Here is a 23,050-nt window from a genome sequence, read left to right as displayed (position 1 = left end):
ACAAAAAAAGGGGAAAAAATACATTGCTAGAAACTGTTCGCATAGATTGGAGGTCTGCTTGTGACAAACTCATTTCAATTTGCAGCAGAAGGATTAAAAAGAGCCACATGATTGGATATCCAGCATTGTCAATGGCATTGAAAGAATGAAAAAATATCTTGTGACAAATTCATTTCAATTCGCAGCAGAAGGCTGAAAAAGAGCCACATGATTGGACATCCTGCATTGTCAATGGCATTGAAAGAATTAAAAAAGATATTTGGTGTATTTTTATTTTCAAATTTATGACAATTTATATATATATGTATATATATATATATATATATATATATATATATATATGGCGGAAAACACTCATGTGACTTGAAGTTCCACTCTGAGACCCCCAATTTGGCCAAATTTCAAAATTGTCCGATATGCACGTGTGATACATCATTGGAAATCTTAAAATCTCAATTTTGGGGGGAAAGCAAAATTTTAAACAGGAGGGCATATTAGAAAAAAAAACGAGAGCAGAATTAAAGACGCCATGATTTTAACGAGATATGATCGCGTACATACCATGTTTCGATCTAAAAACTCCATGTAGCATGTAAAGTCATGGTCAAAAGTTTACACTTGTGAAGAATATAATGTCATGGCTCTCTTGAGTTTCCAGTTATTTCTACAACTCTGATTTTTCTCCGATAGAGTGTTTGGAACAGATACTTCTTTGTCACAAAAAACATTCATGAAGTTTGGTTCTTTTATGACTTTATTATGGGTTAACAGAAAAAGTGATCAAATCTGCTGGGTCAAAAATATACATACTTGGATCTGAAAAAGCGAATCATTGACTTGAACAAGTCAGGAAAGTCACTTGGAGCCATTTCAAAGCAGCTGCAGGTCCCAAGAGCAACAGTGCAAACAATTGTTTGTAAGTATAAAGTGCATGGCACTGTTTTGTCACTGCCACGATCAGGAAGAAAACGCAAGCTATCGCCTGCTGCTGAGAGAAAATTGGTCAGGAGGGTGAAGATTCAACCGAGAATCACCATAAAGCAGATCTGCCAAGAATTAGAAGCTGCTGAAACACAGGTGTCAGTGTCCACAGTCAGGCGTGTTTTGCATCTCCATGGACTGAGGGGCTGCCGTGCAAGAAGGAAGCCCTTGCTCCAAAAGCGGCACCTTAAGGCTCGACTGAAGTTTGCTGCTGATCACATGGACAAAGATAAGACCTTCTGGAGGACAGTTCTGTGGTCAAACGAAACAAAAATCGAGCTGTTTGGCCACAATGCCCAGCAATATGTTTGGAGGAGAAAAGTTGAGGCCTTTAACCCCAAGTACACCATACCTACCGTCAAGCACGGTGGTGGTAGTATTATGCTGTGGGGCTGTTTTGCTGCCAGTGGAACTGGTGCTTTACAGAGAGTAAATGGGATGATGAAGAAGGAGGATTACCTTCAAATTCTTCAAGATAACCTAACGTCATCAGCCTGAAGATTGGGTCTTGGGTGCAGTTGGGTGTTCCAACAGGACAATGACCCCAAACACACATCAAAAGTGGTAATGGAATGGCTAAATCAGGCTAGATTTAAGGTTTTCGAATGGCCTTCCCGAAGTCCTGACTTAAACCCCATTGAGAACTTGTGGACAATGCTGAAGAAACAAGTCCATGTCAGAAAGCCATCAAATTTAACTGAACTGCACCAATTCTGTCAAGAGGAGTGGTCATAGATTCAACCAGAAGGTTGTGGATGGCTACCAAAACCGCCTAATTGAAGTGAAAATGGCCAAGGGACATTATACCAAATATTAGCGCTGCTGTATGTATATTTTTGACCCAGCAGATTTGATCACTTTTTTCTGTTCACCCATAATAAAGTCATAAAAGAACCAAACTTCATGAATGTTTTTTGTGACAAAGAAGTATCTGTTCCAATCACTCTATCAGAGAAAAATCAGAGTTGTAAGAATAACTGGAAACTCAAGAGAGCCATGACATTATGTTCTTCACAAGTGTATGTAAACTTTTGACCACAACTGTATCACCGAGTGTCAAGACACAGCTGTGAATGGCCACAGCCGGATTTTTTATTTTTATTTTATGGGTGAAACATGGTGATATAACAAGGATCGCGATGCAGAAATCGCAGACAACAAGGAGTGGTTGAGATTTTCTTTTTCATATAGTTACCCTTTTAAATGTTATTTTTCAAATTTTTTTGTTTGGATCGATTTATCATCTAACATATCAGGGAAAATGCAACAGTAACAAAAAAAATATACAATTAAGCGATTGTTATGAGGTAGATATCCGTGACTTTTTTACAGACGCCAAATTTTTCATTGTGACGTAATTTGTTTAAAAGTTTAAAATATGCGAGTGAATAATTTTTTAAAGTGTTTTTTTTTTTTTAAACTAAATATGGGACATCAATTAATGATTCTAAGCTAAAAATTACAGACATTTTGAATAATAAATATAATTACTTACCTTTTTTTTATGGCTAGGTTGAAACAAAAGTGGTTGCGCGACGTCTGTAAACGGGGGTTTTCAGGGTAAAACGGACAAATTAAAAATAGTTTGGAGGCTTAGTGCACCATGAATCTGCTATGGCAGCATCTATATTGTTCTATCAAACACAACAGTTCTTTTGGCTTAAAATACAGCAGTTTCTTTTAAAGAGGGGTGCAAGAGCAGAAACTGCTTTTTCAGTCTTGTCTGTGTTTTCCACCATATATAAAACGTGGAAAAACTGTGAATATTATCTTTTCATTTTTTAGTTTAAAATAAATATTTTATTTTTGTTTCTATTTTTATGTATTCATTTCTATTTTTTAAGTAGTTTTTAATTTTAAATTAGAAGAAAAAAGGAAAATAAACTGTAAATTCATTTTATATCTACCCTATCCCAGCTAACTATGTTGATATACATATGTTTATACATACATATATTTTTAAAAACTTTTAGTTTTACTTTAAAAAAAAAAAAAAAATTGACATCTTTTTAAAATAAGAATAATCACAGTAAATATTCTCTTAAATTTTATATTAGCAAAAAAACATGATATCTGATTTACTTTCTCGGGGCATACAAAATGATGTGGCGGGCCAAATCTGGCCACCGGGCCTAGAATTTGACACCTATAACAAAATGTATGATCATAGTCAATAATGATATTCTTAATATAGTACAGACATTTTCAACTCATTGGCTGCCATTCACACTTCTGGGAATGATTGCTGTCAGCCTCTCACAGGTTTGAATTGGACGTCTAGCACCATCGATGACACTGACACATGAGCATCAACTGCTAGTCCTCACAATTCTAATGAATTGGATTTCTATCTATAGTTTACTGATAGGACCCACCTGATTTTCCTCTTTGCCTTGACCGCAGCCCCCCCTTCTGCCTCCAGGTGGTCACTCCGTCTGTTTTTGAATTTGGGTAGGCAGAATTCTACATCCACGTCGCTCATTTCCAGCCAGGGAGGCGTTCCTTCAATCACCAGCTCCTCACGCCGTTTCTCCTTCAGCCTCTTCAGACCGAAGCGACCGCCTCGCTTCTTCTTGGCCTTAAAAGGCTTCATGCCCTTCACGCTCTGAAACACACCACAAGGTCAGTCACATTCCACCATTTTAGACGTTTTATGAATATCAAAACAGGTCGAACAGGCCAAACACTACAGCGGAGTATTAAAGTGCATACAACACAAGAAAAAAAGTCATATAGGATTATTATGTGAATTAGTATAATATTTAGAGACGATTCGACGATATACAACAATTTAGCAAAACGCAGATGATGAGAAATTAGTCTTTTAATCTGCCGGTTAGCCACGCCCACCATTATAGGGCTCTAGCGTCCCCAACAGGTGGATGACGTCAGCGGAGTTATGATTTCATCTGATTTAGTATGCAGCCCGTTGAAGGGGAATTATTCAGAACGAGGAAAATGTGACGAAGAGAGATGCAAAATGTTATTATTTCAGTCTCTCTACTCCAATATTTTTACAGGATATTCTTTTTATTCAAGTATTTTTCCCCAATAGCTAAATAAATGGCTTGAGAAGGACCAGTCCGCCCGTTGAGGGGGAATTATTCAGAACGAGGAAAAGGCGACAAAGTGAGCCGCAAAATGTCATTGTTTCAGTCTCTCTACTCCAATATTTTTACAGGATATTATTTTTTATCCAAGTATTTTTTTCCCCAATAGCTAAATAAATGGCATGGTCATGACAAATAACAGTCTTGTGCTAAATGGAATATGAAATAATAAAAATGCATTTATTCAAGACGACATGGCAAATGGTCAAAACTGTCGACTTCACCTTTACTGTCGCACCTCCTGAACGATATTTTATGCCACCTAAATCGGGCTTATGTCATTTCCCTTTCCCGGCTTCGGAGAATGTTAACAAACCAAGCGGCTTGACAGCTAACCGACATGCTAACCGAACCGAGTGATGTTTCAAAGTCTTCGAAGCAGAAAATCACACATAACTTGCCCGGATCATTTCACATGACGACTGGGTTGTCGATTGTCTTCGCCGATCGGCAAACCGCCCGACAGAGAGCAATTTACAGCTCGTTTCCCTGCTAAACGGACAGGAGAGCTCGCCAAGGAAGCAGCTGGACAATGACCGCTGGACATTTACATGCCAATCCATGATCAAACGTAAGTAGTCCTTTATTTAAAGAAAGTTTGTAGTGTTTACTTTGTAAGCGCTGAATTTGCGGCTATTTTTAACTCAAAACTGCAATTTCTGATCGGTCCGAAAATTTGACAGAACACCGGGCACTTGAAGAGGGGAATAAGCCGAGTATACTAGTAGTGCTCTCCCGGCGGGCGGATGTGCGATAAGCCACCGGTCGTCGGCATGTCACAAAATGCAAGGCACCTACTGTACATATTAAAATGATCCCAGTATTTGACATAATGCAAAACACGATGTTTACTCACTTCCTCGTAAGTCCCATGGTCCCACAGTAGTAGGGCTTGTTTTGGCCAATATCCACAAATGAACGGGAACCTTTTGAACCCCCAAAAAGGCGCACACGCCTCTCCCTCCTACAGCAAGATTTTTCTGCAGCCATTTGGCTGGCGTGATGCGAAAAATAAACGTATTAAACCGCAAAACCAGCTGAATCCTTAGTCCTTCTCGTACAACAGTATGGCTGTATAGTGAAGAGGACTCCTTCCTCCGTACATGTCACAGCGCTCTCTTTCTCAACTCGAGACTGTTTCTAATTTCACGAATTAGCTGTGCTCATCCATTTGTATTTCGTAAAGTACGTAAAATTACATAACATTACGACCCAATCTCCTAATATTTGGACTTTATTCTTATAATGTTACGATTTTAATCTCATAGTATTATGGGGCATGACTTAAATATCGTAATATTACTACTTTATTCTCATAGACCTGTTTTTTTTTTCTTTTCTTTCTTAGTGTGCCTGTCGTAAAATAGCATGTAAAGAGACAAGAAAATAAAATTGAATATTTCTTTACCATTTTGGCCATCTTGGCTTTAGGACCCTTGATATCCACACTGGGTAGGCGGGGTCGCATACAGACCTCCTGTCCGTGGACTGTCCGCTTGACCAGGAAGCTGACTTTGTAGGGTTCGGCACATTGGAGGATCTTAAGAGCGTCTTCATAGCGTACGTTGTCAAAGTAAACCTTGGCGCTGAGCAGCTGGTCACCTGTCGAAGAAAATAGGAGGGCAGCGACAACTATTTAGGACCTGCAGAAGATGACTGTAAGCTGTTCACTCAAGTTGGTTTACCAGTACACAAATAGCATCTTTTTTCTAGAAGTATGTAACTTAAAAGTGCGTACGACAGGATAAAAAAAATTCTTAAATAGCATTATTAGGCAAGGCAAGGCAAGGCAAATTTATTTATATAGCACAATTAAACACAAGGCAATTCAAAGTGCTTTCCATCACATGAAGATCATAAAAATACGATGTAAATCAATACAATGTAAAAACCAGGACAATCAAAATAGGAAATAAAATTATACATAAAAATCGCATTTAATCACAAATAGAATAAAAATAAATAAAAATAAAACAAAATCTACCAAATAATAATTGAAATCAGCAATGGAGATAAGCACAAGAGGAATAGAAAGCAAGTACATTGAGATATATAGACAGTTATGGATATGCAGTGCTAAACAAAAGCGTTAAGAGCTAACAGTTTGAGCATACTTCAGACGTTCAGGTAACTTGTTCCAGAGGTGAGGAGCATAATAACTAAATGCTGCCTCACCCTGCTTGGTTCTTGTTCTTGGAACATACAGGAGACCGGTTCCAGACGACCTTAGGGGTCTAGAGGTCTCATAGGAATCTAACAAATCAAGCATGCATTTTGGTCCAAGGCCATTAAGTGTTTTGTAGACGAGCAGTAGTATTTTATAGTCTATCCTTTGACTCACTGGAAGCCAGTGTAGCGATTTCAAAACCGGTGTAATGTGGTCCAGCTTCCTTGTATTTGTGAGGACTCTGGGTGCAGCATTCTGTACTAGCTGCAGCTTCCTGACTGATTTTTATATCAAGACCCGTAAATATACCGTTGCAATAGTCCATTCTGCTGAAAATGAATGCATGCATAAGTTTTTCCATGTCTTGTTGAGTCAGAAGCCCCTTAATTCTGGTTATATTTTTTAGGTGGTAATAAGCAGATTTAGTGACGGACTTTAGATGGCTATCAAATTTTAGGTCTGAGTCAATAATTACGCCAAGGTTTCTGACTTGATTTGTAGCTGTAAGTGACATTGTGCTAAGGTGCCTGCTTATCTTTGACCTTTCCTTTTTTGGCCCAAAAATGATCACTTCTGTCTTCTCCACATTTAACTGGAGAAGATTCTGACACATCCATTCATTGATTTGATGAATGCATTTACTCAGGGAGACTAAGGGACTATAATCATGTGGGACACAGAAATGTACAGTTGTGTGTCATCTGCGTAGGTGTGATAGGAGATGTCTTACTGTTCCATAATCTGAGCTAAGGAAAGCATATAGATGTTAAATAAGAGTGGTCCAAGAATTGACCCTTGAGGGACTCCACACGTGAATTTGGTTTGTTCTGACTGATGGTTTCCGATTGGCACAAAGGAAATTCCTATCATTGTGTGAATTTGAATCATATTTTGAGACGATTTGACTATATACCACAATTTGGCAAAGCGCAGATGTCGAGAAATTAGTCTTTTAATTTGCCGTTTAGCCACGCTTACCATTATAGGGCTCTAGCGTCCCTAACAGGAGGATGACGTCGGCAGGGTCATGGTTTTATCTGATTTACAGTTCAGCCCATTGAGGGGGAATTATTCAGAATGAGGACAATGCGACGGAGAGCGCCACAAAATGTCATTGTTTCAGTCTCTCCAATATTTTTACATGATATTCTTTTTATCAAAGTATTTGTCCCCAATTGCTAAATGAATGGTATGGTCATGACAAATAACAGTCTTGTGCTAAATGGAATATGAAATATTAAAAATGCATTTAGTAAGTACGGCATGGCAAAATTACTTCATAATGGTCAAAACTTTCCACTTCTTGCACCTACCAAACTATATTTTATGCCACCGCAGTTTTTTGTCATTTCCCTGCCCCCGGCTTCGAAGAGCTTAAACAAACTAGGAGGCGTGACAGCTAGCCGACATGCTAACCTGAACCGAGTGCTGTGTCAGTCTTATTCTTGGCTTTCGAAGTGAAAAATCATATAAAACTACCCAGGATCATGTCAAACGGCGGTGGGGTTGTCGATTGTCTTTGCCGAGCGGCAACCCGCCCGGCGGCGAGCAAGTTACAGCTCGTCGGACTCGTTCCCGTCCTGCAGGCAAGAGAGCTCGTTTGCCGAGGAAGCAGCTGCAAAATGACCGCCGGACAAACCGGCCGACGTTGGAGGAGCACCGCATAGTCAACACGAATATGGCGTAAAATAATGCTTTACTACATGGCGAAGGACGTAAACAGTGTGAGAACAGCGTGCAGTTGTTGTGCAGGTAACATGGCAGGATGTGTCTGAGGAGAACTTTTGTACATTTCCGTTCATAATCAAACGTAAGTAAATAGTCCTTTATCGAAAGAAAGTTTGTAGTATTTACTTTGTAACCGCTGTATTCGCGGCCATTTTTAACACAAAGTTGCAATTTCTGATGGAGTAGAAAATTTGACAGACCACCGGGCACTTGAAGAGGCAATAAGCCAAGTATAGTGCTCTCCTGGCGGTGAGGGGCTGCGAGAAGCTGCTGGTTGTCGGCCGAGTGTCATTCTTGGTGGACAGGGAGCATGTCAGCCACAAAATGCAAGCCATCTTCGTGTTAAAACGTGTGCCATGATCCCAGTATTTGACATAATACAAAACACGATGTTTACTCACTTCTTTGTAAGTCCTATAGTCCCACAGTTGTCACATACTTGTTTTGGCAGATATCGGGGTGAACGGGAACTTTCTGAAACTCAAAAAGGCTCACACGCCTCTTCACGGTACAGCTACAAAAGCCTGCAGCAGTTTGGCTGGCGTGATGTGAAAAATAAACGATTTAATCCGCAAATCAGCTGAATCCGCAGTCCGTCTGCATGTTATAAAGCAATGCTGTATTGTGAGATGCTGACCCGGGTGACGTCACATTAGCATTCATCTTAAACCCGAGACTGAAGCCGGAAGTTACTCATTTTCATGGTGCGGGATTCAAAATTGAATACAGTACATAAAACGATCGTTTCCACACATCCAAGCAGTCCATTTCATTCAGGAGCATAAAACACCGCGTGATTCAGTGCGTCAAATAAGTATTTAGTCAACCACCAATTGTGCAAGTTCTCCTACTTGAAAAGATTAGAGAGGCCTGTAATTGTCAACATGGGTAAACCTCAACCATGAGAGACAGAATGTGGAAAAAAAACAACAGAAAATCACATTGATTTTTAAAGAATTTATTTGCAAATCATGGTGGAAAATAAGTATTTAATCAATACCAAAAATTCATCTCAGTACTTTGTTATGTACCCTTTGTTGGCAATAACGGAGGCTAAACGTTTTCTGTAACTCTTCACAAGCTTTTCACACACTGTTGCTTGTATTTTGGCCCATTCCTCCATGCAGATCTCTAGAGCAGTGATATTTTGGGGCTGTCGTTGGGCAACACGGACTTTCAACTCCCTCCACAGATTTTCTATGGGGTTGAGATCTGGAGACTGGCTAGGCTACTCCAGGACCTTGAAATGCTTCTTACGAAGCCACTCCTTTGTTGCCCTGGCTGTGTGTTTGGGGTCATTGTCATGCTGAAAGACCCAGCCACGTCTCATCTTCAATGCCCTTGCTGATGGAAGGAGATTTTCACTCAAAATCTCTCGATACATGGCCCCATTTATTCTTTCCTTTACACAGATCAGTCGTCCTGGTCCCTTTGCAGAAAAACAGCCCCGAAGCATGATGTTTCCACCCCCATGCTTCACAGTGGGTATGGTGTTCTTCGAATGCAATTCAGTATTCTTTCTCCTTCAAACACGAGAACCTGTGTTTCTACCAAAAAGTTCTATTTTGGTTTCATCTGACCATAACACATTCTCCCAGTCCTCTTCTGCATCATCCAAATGCTCTCTAGCGAACCGCAGACGGGCCTGGACGTATAGTAGCTTCAGCAGGGGACACGTCTGGCAGTGCAGGATTTGAGTCCTTGGCGGTGCACTGTGTTACCGATAGTAGCCTTTGTTACTGTGGTCCCAGCTCTCTGTAGGTCATTCACTAAGTCCCCCTGTGTGATTCTGGGATTTTTGCGAACCGTTTTGTTATCATTTTGACGCCACAGGGTGAGATCTTGCATGGAGCCCCAGATTGAGGGAGATATTCAGTGGTCTTGTATGTCTTCCATTTTCTAATAATTGCTCCCACAGTTGATTTCTTTACACCAAGCTTTTTACCTATTGCAGATTCAGTCTTCCCAGCCTGTGCAGGTCTACAATTTTGTCTCTGGTGTCCTTCGACAGCTCTTTGGTCTTGGCCATAGTGGTGTTTGGAGTGTGACTGACTGAAATTGTGGACAGGTGACTTTTATACCGATAATGAGTTAAAACAGATGCCATTAATACAGGTAACGAGACAGCCAGAAATCTTGCTTGTTTGTAGATGACTAAATACTTATTTTCTACTCTAATTTGGTAATAAACTCTTTAAAAAATGTGATTTTCTGTTTTTTTCCCCCACATTCTGTCTCTCATGGTTGAGGTTTACCCATGTTGACAATTACAGGCCTCTCTAATCTTTTCAAGTAGGATAACTTGCACAATTGGTGGTTGACTAAATACTTATTTGCCCCACTGTATATGAAATAAACATGCTTTTTGGTGTCATATGCACTTTAAAGGATGTATAATCTTTTTTAATTATTTCATTCTTGGGTGACTTTTTTTTTTTTTTTTCGAAAATATAAAACCTTCAAAAGTGCTATCTAATATTTGTGAAGGGTCTTAGTCCCTAAGGTGAATAGCAGTGGTTGCAAATATTGAGGTTCTGAGCACCTTGCTGCAGGCTGAGATGTTTGGCGGCTGGTGAGTCTTTGAGAACGTCTTTGATGAAAATGCCTTGCTCGCCACCGCCGGTCACGCTGTAGCCGCTAGCTCCGGCTTCGGCCTCCGTCTCCACCACGATCTCCACTGGAGGCTCGGCGGCTTCTGCTGTTGCCTGGTCCTCGAACAGGAAATGGATAGGCTTTGTTAGCTATTAGCATCATGGACTGTAACTAAAGATGACATACAGTATTATGCTGAGATAACTTGAAAGATTCCAATTCAAAAAAGATTTTTGATGACTACGGCCACTTACTGTTTGCCCGTTAGAAGGCTCGGGGTCCATCTCTGGTTGGGCCAGTCGGCAGGTGGACGCTCTCAATTGACTTCTTTTCTGACTCAGCACCTGCTTCAACTCTGCATGGAGCTTCTCCTTCTGCTCCTGTACAAAATAGGAATGGCTGTTTTGGGGGGAAAAAAATGACGAATATACATAACATATAACGTTTCTGGAAAAATACCTACTATTGTTCCAACTATTATGAAAAACAACTAACTTTTTATTATTTAGATTATAAGGAACATTTTCTGAACAATCTCTTTTTTAAATAGATATTTGACTTTTTTCCTTCTTGGGGAAATACACAACGCTTTTTCAATAGTAGATCCAATTAGTCTAAAAAAATCTCCAAACAGAAGATGATGTCGCACCCAGAATGAGCTGCAGATTTTTGCATGCTGCTAGCATGCTATCCATAGGTTTTCTTAGTCATTTGTTGCTGTATGACCGTTCTGTCTGTCTGTCAACATGTACTAGCTAGCCCAGCACTAGAAAGCTAGGCATGATAGGCATGATCATCAATTATGGTTGTGACGTGATGAGCAGAATTACTGAAAAAAGTGGACATCCCCTAATGCCTTGTTTTGAACAGACTAACTATGAAATGGTAACTAAATTGCAAAATTTGAGTGCCGAATTAGTTTTCTGCATGTAAAATTACATCAGTGCAGTTATTTTTATATTTCTTAAAGGGGCACAATAAAGAAATATATTTTTAAAAGCTGATCTTTATTACCCGATTTCAGTGCTCTAAAAATGACGTGATCAGGCCAGATTTCCGATCACGTGATCGGAGCGAGATACCCTTGTTGTGACAGTCATATTATAATTGAATGATCTCGCTCATATTGCACAGCCAGACAGTAAATTTCCATTTCTCATTTTATCCGCATCATCAAAGATGAGCCACATTGTTTGTTGTTGATGCCCTGGTGAAAAGAACGCTGCTGACATCTCTGCTGACTCCCCACAATTGAAAGTGTTTATGCGGCCCGATCATTGTGGTCCACAATAGTTGAATGAGCCTGCTGTGAGGCTGCGCTGCTTTGGCTCATCGGTGGAACCAACAAAAGTATTTGGACACATTTTTTTCCCAATCGATCATTTGTAGAAAGTCAATCAGGAAGAGTGGAAGATGTCACTTTACTCCGTATAGTGGGGCAAATAAGTATTTAGTCAACCACCAATTGTGCAAGTTCTCCTACTTGAAAAGATTAGAGAGGCCTCAACATGGGTAAACCTCAACCATGAGAGACAGAATGTGGAAAAAAAAAACCCCAGAAAATCACATTGTTTGTTTTTTCAAGAATTTATTTCAAAATTAGAGTGGAAATTACGTATTTGGTCACCCACAAACAAGCAAGATTTCTAGCTGTCAAAGAAGTCTTCTTCTAACGAGGCTCCACTCGTTACCTGTATTAATGGCACCTGTTTTAACTCATTATCTGTATAAAAGACACCTGTCCACAACTTCAGTCAGTCACACTCCAAACACCACTATGGCCAAGACCAAAGAGCTGTCGAAGGACACCAGAGAGAAAATTGTAGACCTGCACCAGGCTGGGAAGATGGAATCTGCAATAGGTAAAACGCTTCATGTCAACAAATCAACTGTGGGAGCAATTAGTAGAAAATGGAAGACATACAAGACCACTGATAATCTCCCACGATTCGGGGGCTCCATGCAAGATCTCACCCCGTGGCGTCAAAATGATAACATGAACGGTGAGCAAAAATCCCAGAACCACACGGGGGGACCTTGTGAATGACCTACAGAGAGCTGGGACTACAGTAACAAAGGCTACTATCAGTAATACAATGCGCCGCCAGGGACTCAAATCCTGCACTGCCAGACGTGTCCCCCTGCTGAAGCCAGTACACGTCCAGGCCCGTCTGCGGTTCGCTAGAGAGCATTTGGATGATCCAGAAGAGGACTGGGAGAATGTGTTATGGTCAGATAAAACCAAAATAGAACTTTTTGGTAGAAACACAGGTTCTCATGTTTGGAGGAGAAAGAATACTGAATTGCACCCGAAGAACACCATACCCACTGTGAAGCATGGGGGTGGAAACATCATGCTTTGGGGCTGTTTTTCTGCAAAGGGACCAGGACGACTGATCTGTGTAAAGGAAAGAATGAATGGGGGCATGTATTGAGAGATTTTGAGTGAAAATCTTCTTCCATCAGCAAGGGCATTGAAGATGAGACGTGGCTGGGTCTTTCAGCATGACAATGATCCCAAACACACAGCCAGGACAACAAAGGAGTGGCTTCCTAAGAAGCATTTCAAGGTCCTGGAGTGGCCTAGCCAGTCTGCAGATCTCAACCCCAGAGAAAATCTGTGGAGGGAGTTGAAAATCCGTGTTGCCCAACGACAGCCCCAAAACATCACTGCTCTAAAGGAGATTTGCATGGACGAATGGGCCAAAATACCAGCAACAGTGTGTGAAAAGCTTGCGAAGAGTTACAGAAAACGTTTGGCCTCCGTTATTGCCAAGAAAGGGTACATAACAAAGTATTGAGATGATCTTTTGATCTTGACCAAATACTTATTTTCCACCATGATTTGCAAATAAATTCTTTAAAAATCAAACAATGTGATTTTCTGTTGTTTTTTTCCACATCTGTCTCTCATGGTTGAGGTTTACCGATGTTGACAATTACAGGCCTCTCTAATATTTTCAAGTGGGAGAACTTGCACAATTAGTGGTTGACTAAATACTTATTTGCTCCACTGTATATGTTGGCATACGGTATGTATGAGATGTGGATATACTGCACTTGGTTGGGGTGTATTTGCAACTCACCACTCTTTCAGGACTCTCGTGTTCGTCTGCAGAGGTGCTGTGGTGAGGGTTGCGTTGTGGGCCGGTGGGGGGTCTGCTGGAAGGGGGAGACCGCTTCTTATCTTTCACCTGCGCAGGGCAACATTACATCCTTGTGAAGGCAAAATGTTTCCATTGATTCACCCTGGATTTCTTGACCTAATGAGACCTTTTCTGAGGTGTGCGTTTTGCTTACAGTTTGACCTCTGCTGGCGCTGTAAACATGGCCGTCGTCGTCTTCTCTATCTGAGTCTAGAGGGGCAAAAACAAAATCACATTAGGGAAGCGTGTTTAAATGTTATAAAATAGGTATTGTATAGAATAGGTTAAAACAATAGTCATATAACAGAAAATGAACATTTTTGATCAGCATTGTTTTAAATATATAGTTTTATGAATGAATAAAACTATGAAAAAAATGGTAAAAACAACATTAATATATAATGTTATATATGTTATATATATACATGTTATGTATGTTATATAATGTAATATATAATAAATGAGTAAAAACAGAAATGCACTCTGCCTATGGTTAATTTCATAGTATTTATATCATTGCCTCCCATTGACAACGATGGACGTCCAATAAATTTAAACTGGCAGGAATAGCTGTGAGAGCTTAAAAGTTCAGAATTTTTTACGTTAGGCTTACACTGCTGGCCAAAAGTATTGGCAACCCTGCAATTCTGTCAGATAATGCTCAATTTCTCCCAGAAAATGATTGCAATTACAAATGCATTGTTAGCAATGTCTTCATTTATTTTGCTTGCAATGAAAAAACACAAAAGAGAATGGGGAAAAGAAAATTAAATCATTATCATTTTACACAAAACTCCAAAAATGGGCCGGACAAAAGTATTGGCACTCTTTGAAAAATCTTGTGATGCTTCTCTAATTTGTGTAATTAACAGCACCTGTTACATACCTGTGGCACATAACAGGTGGTGGCAATAACTAAATCACACTTAAAGCCAGTTAAAATGGATTGAAGTTGACTCAACCTCTTTCCTGTGTCTTTGTGTGTACCACATTGAGCATGGAGAAAAGAAAGAAGACCGAAGAACTGTCTGAGGACTTGAGAAGCAAAATTGTGAGAAAGCATGGGCAATCTCAAGGCTACAAGCCCATCTCCAAAGACCTGAATGTTTCTGTATCTACCGTGCGCAGTGTCATCAATAAGTGTAAAGCCCATGGCACTCTGGCTAACCTCCCTAGATGTGGACAGAAAGGAAAAATTGACGAGAGATTTCAACGAAAGATTGTGCGGAGGATGGATAAAGAACCTCGACTAACATCCAAGCAGTCCCACAGTCCGAGGGTACAACAGTGTCAACCCGTTTTATCTGTCGGCGTCTGAAAGAAAAGGGACTCTATGGTAGGATACCCAGGAAGACCCCACTTCTGACCAAGAGAAATAAAAAAGCCAGGCGGGAGTTTGCCAAAACCTACCTGAGAAAGCCAAAAACGTTTTGGAAGAATGTTCCCTGGTCTGATGAGACAAAAGTAGAGCTTTTGGGAAAAAGGCATCAACATACAGTTTACAGGGGAAAAAAACGAGTCCTTCAAAGAAAAGAACACAGTCCCCACAGTCACACATGGCGGAGGTTCCCTGATGCTTTGGGGTTGCTTTCATGCCTCTGGCACTGGACTGCTTGAATGAGGGTGCCAATACTTTTGTCTGGCCCATTTCTTTAGTTTTGTGTAAAATGATAATGATTTAATTTCTTTTCCATTTTCTTTCGTGTTTTTTAATTGCAAGCAAAATAAATGAAGATATTATTACCAAAGCATTTGTAATTGCAATTATTTTCTGGGAGAAATTGAGCATTATCTGACAGAATTGCAGGGATGCCAATACTTATGACCAGCAGTGTAGGGCGCTTTCACACGAGCACAGTTTGGCCCGTTTTAAACGGACCAGCGTTGTTTTTCTCAGATAGCCTGCTTAAGATAAGTCTGAGTATGAGTGGCCGAAGCACTCCTCTCTATTGTGGTGGCATTTCGCATCTAAAAAATATAGTCCTGCAGAATTAAATAAATCACGGCAGTTTGATGTGACATTGCTTTGGTTGCATGGATATTTGGAACAATAATCTGCATTTTGACTTTTGTTAGATCTTTTAATATCGTTTTTTATTGGCATGCTAAGATGGCAGCATTGACTCGCGCTAGCTTAGCCACTCCGGAGCCCTGAAACTAACAAATAACTGACAAACTGCACGGAATTTGTTGAAATCAACTCTACCTTCTAATTAAATCCCTGCTAACTCAAATATTAATGTAAAAAATTCTGAACTTCTGTAAGTTTTAGTGCCATTGACGACTTCATGTTTTAGGTTAGTGAATTATCGCAGTCAGCCCTCCTTGTCAAAAGGGATTGCACGTCTAGCGTCGTCAATGGTATTGAAACATCATTTTTCCATGCCAGGCATCCCAAATAAAATAGATTTAATCCTTATAGCTGTCAATGCAGGGTTCCCGAAGGGTCTTAAAAAGTCTTAAAAGCTTTGAATTTATGAATTTGGAAATAATACCTTAAACAGTCTTGACATTAAATTTACATTTCTGTGTCTTCAAATTTATTGACATATGTAACTTCTCGGTGTCTCATTTCTCCTCAAAAGGGTCATTTGTCATTTTGATTAAATAACGTAGCCTAAATGAATCAACGGGCTGGAGGAGCCAATCATTCAGCTCCGGGTCAAAATCGTCGATCGCAAGCACTGATGGATTATGGGATATTGTGTCGTTCTTTTGACTTGTGGAGTCAGTATGCATCTCGCCTAATGCAATCTTCCGATATGCTTGCAAGTAGGGTTGTTCCGATCATGTTTTTTTGCTCCTGATCGTTTTAGTTTGAGTATCTGCCGATCCCGATATTTCCCGATCCGATTGCTTTTTTTTTTGCTCCCGATTCAATTCCAATCATTCCCGATAATTTTTCCCGATCATATACATTTTGGCGATGCATTAAGAAAAAAATGAATAAAACTCGGACGAATAATATACATTCAACATACAGTACATAAGTACTGTATTTGTTTATTATGACAATAAATCCTCAAGATGGCATTTACATTTTTAACATTCTTTCTGTGAGAGGGATCCATGGATTGAAAGACTTGTAATTCTTAAAGGATAAATGTGACTTTGTATATTGTGACTAAATATTGCCATCTAGTGTATTTGTTGAGCTTTCAGTAAATGATACTGTAGTAATGTACTGTAATACTGTAATGCATGATGGGAAGTGCAACCTGTGCATAGTGACACCAATTGATATATCTTTTCTGCGTTGAGACATAACATATGGTGTTAAGAAAAAGATAAACTACTATCTTTCTTCCCCACATTGCTTCCCATGATATTTTTAATTGTTGAGAGGGGGATTTTAAGGCTTTAGCCAATTAAATAAAGTCTCCAAAGACTGCCTAAATTCACTCTACTCATTTTACACTGCCTTTTAGCTCTATATATAAGTAAAACGGCGCCTTTATAGATTGAACGCGACAATTCGTGAGTGGGTCGTGCAGTGCATGCGTTAATTGCATTACATATTTTAATGTGATTAATTAAAAAAAAAAATTAATTACCGCCATCATCGGAATAAATTTCATAACCCTACCTTAAGCCTAAACTAAAGACTCTGGATGAGTGTAAGACATTTTGTCTGTAACGTGAAATACAATTAGAAAACGATTTATTAAAAAAAAAAAAAAAAAAAATTAAAAAAAGGCATGGCCGATATTTTTTTGCCGATTCCGATACTTTGAAAATGACGTGATCGGACCCGATCGATCGGGATGCCCATCGATCGGGACATCTTTACTTGCAAGCATGACCATGAATGGAGTTGTTTTTCACTGAAACTGCTGATAGTTAGTTTCGCCTCAGATAATCATGGAATTTTAACTGCCAAGGCAGCAAGGTTCATGACCTATTTTGCAAGATCTGCAAGAAAAAAGCAAATCACCAAACGCTCCAGACACGGCTCCTTATATGTATATAAGGAAGGCCGAGCGCTCTGTTTAGTGTGCATTTCTCTACACGGCTTGTTCTGTAACTAAATGCACCCAGAAATTTCTGAAATTAAAATTGCGCAGTTTTGAGGTCTTGCCTCCAGTCTTAATTTAACAATCCAGTCTAGCAGTCTCACTTGAATTGAAAACGAACACACGGAGGACCTGAAAGACTGCCTCCAACACTTGCTATCCCAAGTCAAAACGGCATTGGCTCTCTAATGGTAGGCGTGGCTAAACAGCAGATTAAAAGACTAATTTCTCGTCATCTGCGCTTCGCCAAATTGTTGTACATAGTCGAGTCGTCTCAAAATATGATTCTAATCCACATAATAATGCTATTTAAGACTTTTTTTTAATCCTGTCATACGCACTTTAGGCGGAAAACTAAACGGTCGACAAATTCAAAGCTCGGCACTTATTACAGCAAGGGTCGCTTGCTCTGAAAATGAGCACTGAGAATGCAAATTATGTCATCTTGTGACCCGCTGGACACCAGACACCCGCTTACGCGCTCCTAACGGGCTAGCCATTCCTCACGCACACAGGTGGATGCACATACATAGCCAAGGCAAGGTTCTTAAAAAGTGATCAGATGAAATAGTTGCAGGTCCGTGGTGACCTCAAGACGAGCCATTCTTAGGAAAGGCTTTGATGTTAGATTCTATAAATTCTTTGATTTGAATCAATTCAACTTCAAATCAATCTAAAAGCTACTACAGCTGTATAAAAATTAAGGGCTGGGTTTTGACAAGATTGTTAAAACGTTTCAAGATTTGACCCAGGGATCAGCTTGTCATATTTAATCGACCATATGCATATGGCGGAAAACACAGACAAGACGGAAAAAGCAGTTTCTGCTCTTGCACCCCTCTTTAAAAGAAACTGCTGTATTTTAAGCCAAAAGAACTGTTGTGTTTGATAGAACAATATGTCTATATGCTGCCATAGCAGATTCATGGCGCATTAAACCCCCAAACTATTTTTAATTTGTCCGTTTTACCCTGGAAACACCCGTTTACAGATGTCGCGCAACCCCTTTTGTTTCTACCCAGCCATAAAACGATGGTATTAAATTATATTAATTATTCAAAATGTCTGTCATTTTTAGCTTATAATCATTAATTGATGTATAATATTTCCTTTAAAAAAAAAAAAAAAAAAAAGACTTTAAAAAATTATTCACTCGTATATTTCAAACTTTTAAACAAATTACCTAACAATGAAAAATATGGTGTCTGGAAAAAAGTCACGGATCTCTACATCATAATTATCGCTTAATTGTATATTTTTTTGTTACTGTCGTATTTTTTTCGATATGATAGATGATAAATAATCGACCCAAACAAAGAAAAATTGAAAAAAAAAAAACGTTTTAAAGGGTAAATATATGAAAAAGATCTCCGCCACTTCTAGATGTCTGTGATTTCTGCATCGAGACCCTTGTTATATTACCATGTTTCACCCATAAAATCCCTCCAAAAATCCAGCTGTGGCCATTCACAGCTGTGTCTTGACACTCAGTGATACAAGCTATATGGAGTTTTTGGATCGAAGCAAGGTATATACGCGATAATATGTTGTTTAAGTCATGGCATCTTTAATTCTTCTCTTGCATGCTCTCACCTCCAGATAGGGTTTCGCTGTTTAATTTTTTTTTTTTTTTAAATGCCCTCCTATTCAAAGTTTTTCTTCCCTGAGAAAATTGGGATTTTAAGCTTTCCAATGATGTATCACACATGCATATTGGACAATTTTGAAAGTTGGCCAAATTGGGGGTCTCAGAGCGGAACTTTCGAACCTTTCTGGTATTTCTTTAAAGCCCCCCCCCAAAAAAAAACGGGACTTCCAGTGTCAAAGGGTTACTTCCGAAAATTTAGGTTGCATCGCCAGCCTAGGAGCGGAACTCGTTCGTAACCCGGGGACTACCTCAATTAAACTTATGAGTTGTCAACTGAGCAACACAAATCCCAAATCAGCTAAAGATAACAACTTACGATTTACTTGTGTTTTTACCTATAAGATGGTAAAATTGGGAATTTTAAAAAAGCACAAGATACGAAACGTGACAATATCAAACAATTCTCATGAAGAATGCCATGGGTGCCATCTACTAGTCCTTCTAAAAAAAAAATAGCATATTGTGATCAAGTTAATTATTTTCTGTAATGTACTGATAAACATTATACTTTCATATATTTTAGATTCATTACACACAACTGAATTAGTTCAAGCCTTTTATTGTTTTAATATTGATGATTTTGGCAAAAAAGTCAAGAAAAACCAAAAATCCCCATCTCAAAAAATTAGCATATCATGAAAAGGTACTCTAAAGAAGCTATTAACCTAGTCATCTGAATCAACGAATTAACTCAAAACCCCTGCGAAAGATTCCTGATAAAGATCGGGTTCGATCACGTCATTTTCAAAGTATCGGAATCGGCAAAAAAATATCAGACATGCCTTTTTTAATATATATATATTTCTTTTAATTAAATCGTTTTAAATTAAATCGCGGCACGGTGGCTGAGTGGTTAGCACGTCCGCCTCACAGTTCTGAGATCAAGGGTTCAATCCCGGGCTTCAGCCTTCCTGTGTGGAGTTTGCATGTTCTCCCCGCGCCTGCGTGGGTTTTCTCCGGGAACTCCGGTTTCCTCCCACATCCCAAAAACATGCATGGTAGGCTGATTGAACACTCTAAATTGTCCGTAGGTATGAGTGTGTGCGTGAATGGTTGTATGTCTCCTTGTGCCCTGCGATTGGCTGGCAACCAGTTCAGGGTGTCCCCTGCCTACTGCCCGTAGTTAGCTGGGATAGGCTCCAGCACCTCCGCGACCCTCGTGAGGAAAAGTGGCACGGAAAATGAATGAATGAATGAAATAGTTTTCTAATTGTATTTAACGTCACAGACAAAATGTCTTACACTCATCCAGAGTCTTTAGTTTTGGCTTAAAGTAGGGCTATCAAATTTGTCGCGTTAACGGCGGTAATAACATTAAAATATTTGACGCAATTAATGCATGCGCTGCACTACCTACTCACGCACTGTCGCGATCAATCTAAAATGGCACGGTTTTACATATACATAGAGCTAAAAGGCAACGTAAAATGAGTAGAGAATTTTGGCAGCCTTTGAAACCTTTTTTTTAATTGGCTAAAGCCTTACAATCCCTCTCTCAACATTTAGAAATATTGTGGAAAGCAATGTGGGGAAGAAATGTAGTAGTTGATCTTTTTCTTAACACCCTATGTTATTTCCCAACGCAGAGAAGATATATCAATTGGTACCACGACGCACAGTCATGGTTGCACTTCCCATCATGCATTTGGGCAGAAGTTAAATGGCTACAGTATTTGTTATGTACTTCCTTGATCTAAGTACATGTAAGGCCAAGACTTGAATGGAACAACACTTCTTTATTCAGTGTGCTTCTAAGCATATATGTCACAGAGACATAACAGAGATTCCCTTTTATACTGTAATACCACACCCACAGGAAGTGCACACTATGGCAACAGCAGTGTGCATAAATATGTCACATCTCTATACACTAGATGGCAATATTTAGTCACAATTTACAAAGTCACATTTATCCTTTAAGAATTACAAGTCTTTCTATCCATGGATCCCTCTCACAGAAAGAATGTTAAAAATGTAAATGCCATCTTGAGGATTAATTGTCATAATAAACAAATACAGTACTTATGTACTGTATGTTGAATGTATATATTCGTCCAAGTTTTACTCATTTTTTTCTTAATGCATTGCCAAAATGTATATGATTGGGAAAAATTATCGGGAATGATTGGAATTGAATCGGGAGAAGAAGAAAAAAAAAGCAATCGGATCGGGAAATATCGGGAACGGCAGAAACTCAAACTAAAACGATCGGGATCGGATCGGGAGCAAAAAAAACATGATCGGAACAACCCTAATTCCTGAGGCTTTTACAAACTCCTAGCCTGGTTCATTATTCAAAACCGCAATAATGGGCAAGACTGCCGACCTGACTGCTGTCCAGAAGGCCATCATTGACACCATCAAGCAAGAGGCTAAGACACAGAAAGAAATTTCTGAGCGAATAGGCTGTTCACAGAGTTGCATGATGCGAACATTGGGGTTCTGCGATAAGAAGGTGTCATGTGTCTCTTATACCCTTTGCTTGTTTTCCATAAACTATGGTACAGTGGGGCAAATAAAGTATTTAGTCAACCACCAATTGTTTTCCTACTTGAAAAGATTAAGAGGCCTGTAATTGTCAACATGGGTAAACCTCAACCATGAGAGACAGAATGTGGTAAAAAAACAGAAAATCACATTGTTTGATTTTTATAGAATTTATTTCCAAATTAGAGTGGAAAATAAGTATTTGGTCACCAACAACCAAGCAAGATTTCTGTCTGTCAAAGAGGTATAACTTCTTCTAACGAGGTCTAACAAGGCTCCACTCGTTACCTGTATTAATGGCACCTATTTTAACTCATTATCGGTATAATAGACACCTGTCCACAACCTCAGTCAGTGACACTCCAAACTCCACGATGGCCAAGACCAAAGAGCTGTCAAAGGCACCTCAGTGGGAAGTCTGTGGGAGGGAAAAATTGTGGCAGGAAAAGCTGCACAACCAGAAGAGGTGACCGCACCCTGAGAAATATTGTGGAGAAGGGCCGATTCCAGACCTTGGGGGACCTGCAGAAACATGGAAATGGGGTACAGGTGCTGCATTCCCCAAGTCAAGCCACTTTTGAACCTGAAACAGTGGCAGAAGCGCCTGACCCGGGCTACAGAGAAGCACCACTGGACTGTTGCTGGTCCATAGTACTTTTTCAGATAAAAGCAAATTTTGCATGTCATTTGGAAATCAAGGTGCCAGAGTTTGGAGGAAGACTGGAGAGAAGGAAATGCCAAAATGCCTGAAGTCCAGTGTTAAGTACCCACAGTTAGTGATGGTCTGGGGTGCTGGTCTTGGTCTACTGTGTTTTATCAAGGGCAGGGTCAATGCTGCTAGCTATCAGGAGATTTGGGAGCACTTCATATTTCCATCTGCTGAAAAGCTTTATGGAGATGAAGATTTCATTTTTCAGCATGACCTGGCACCTGCTCACAGTGCCAAAACCACTGGTAAACGGTTTACTGACCATGGCATTACTGTGCTCAATTGACCTGCCAACTTTCCTGACCTGAACCCCATAGAGAATCTGTGGAATATTGTGAAGAGGAAGTTGAGAGACACCAGACCCAACACTGTGGATGAGCTTAAGGGCGCTATCGAAGCATCCTGGGCCTCGATAACACCTCAGCAGTGCCACAGGCTGATTGCCTCCAATGCCACGCTGCATTGAAGC

General features: G+C 39.8%; 1 protein-coding gene across 4 annotated transcripts in view; it reads right to left on the bottom strand.

Annotated features, from left to right (window-relative positions):
* LOC130911245 (neuroblast differentiation-associated protein AHNAK-like) overlaps positions 1-23,050 on the bottom strand; it is a 57,220-nt gene that overhangs the window by 17,435 nt on the left and 16,735 nt on the right. For 3 of the 4 annotated variants that reach the window (XM_057829088.1, XM_057829090.1, XM_057829089.1), the window contains exons 2-7: positions 13,879-13,934; positions 13,665-13,772; positions 10,833-10,958; positions 10,529-10,697; positions 5,500-5,693; positions 3,357-3,586 (exon numbers count right to left, since the gene is read on the bottom strand). In XM_057829088.1, the coding sequence (XP_057685071.1) occupies positions 3,357-3,586; positions 5,500-5,693; positions 10,529-10,697; positions 10,833-10,958; positions 13,665-13,772; positions 13,879-13,934 (883 nt within the window). Of the gene's footprint in view, positions 1-3,356; positions 3,587-5,499; positions 5,694-10,528; positions 10,698-10,832; positions 10,978-13,664; positions 13,773-13,878; positions 13,935-23,050 lie in introns of all 4 variants that reach the window. The other variant, XM_057829091.1, reaches the window with a different exon arrangement.

This window comes from Corythoichthys intestinalis, unplaced genomic scaffold (assembly GCF_030265065.1).
Source record: "Corythoichthys intestinalis isolate RoL2023-P3 unplaced genomic scaffold, ASM3026506v1 HiC_scaffold_23, whole genome shotgun sequence".
Lineage (NCBI taxonomy): Eukaryota > Metazoa > Chordata > Actinopteri > Syngnathiformes > Syngnathidae > Corythoichthys > Corythoichthys intestinalis.
This window is presented reverse-complemented; position numbering and strand designations above follow the sequence as displayed.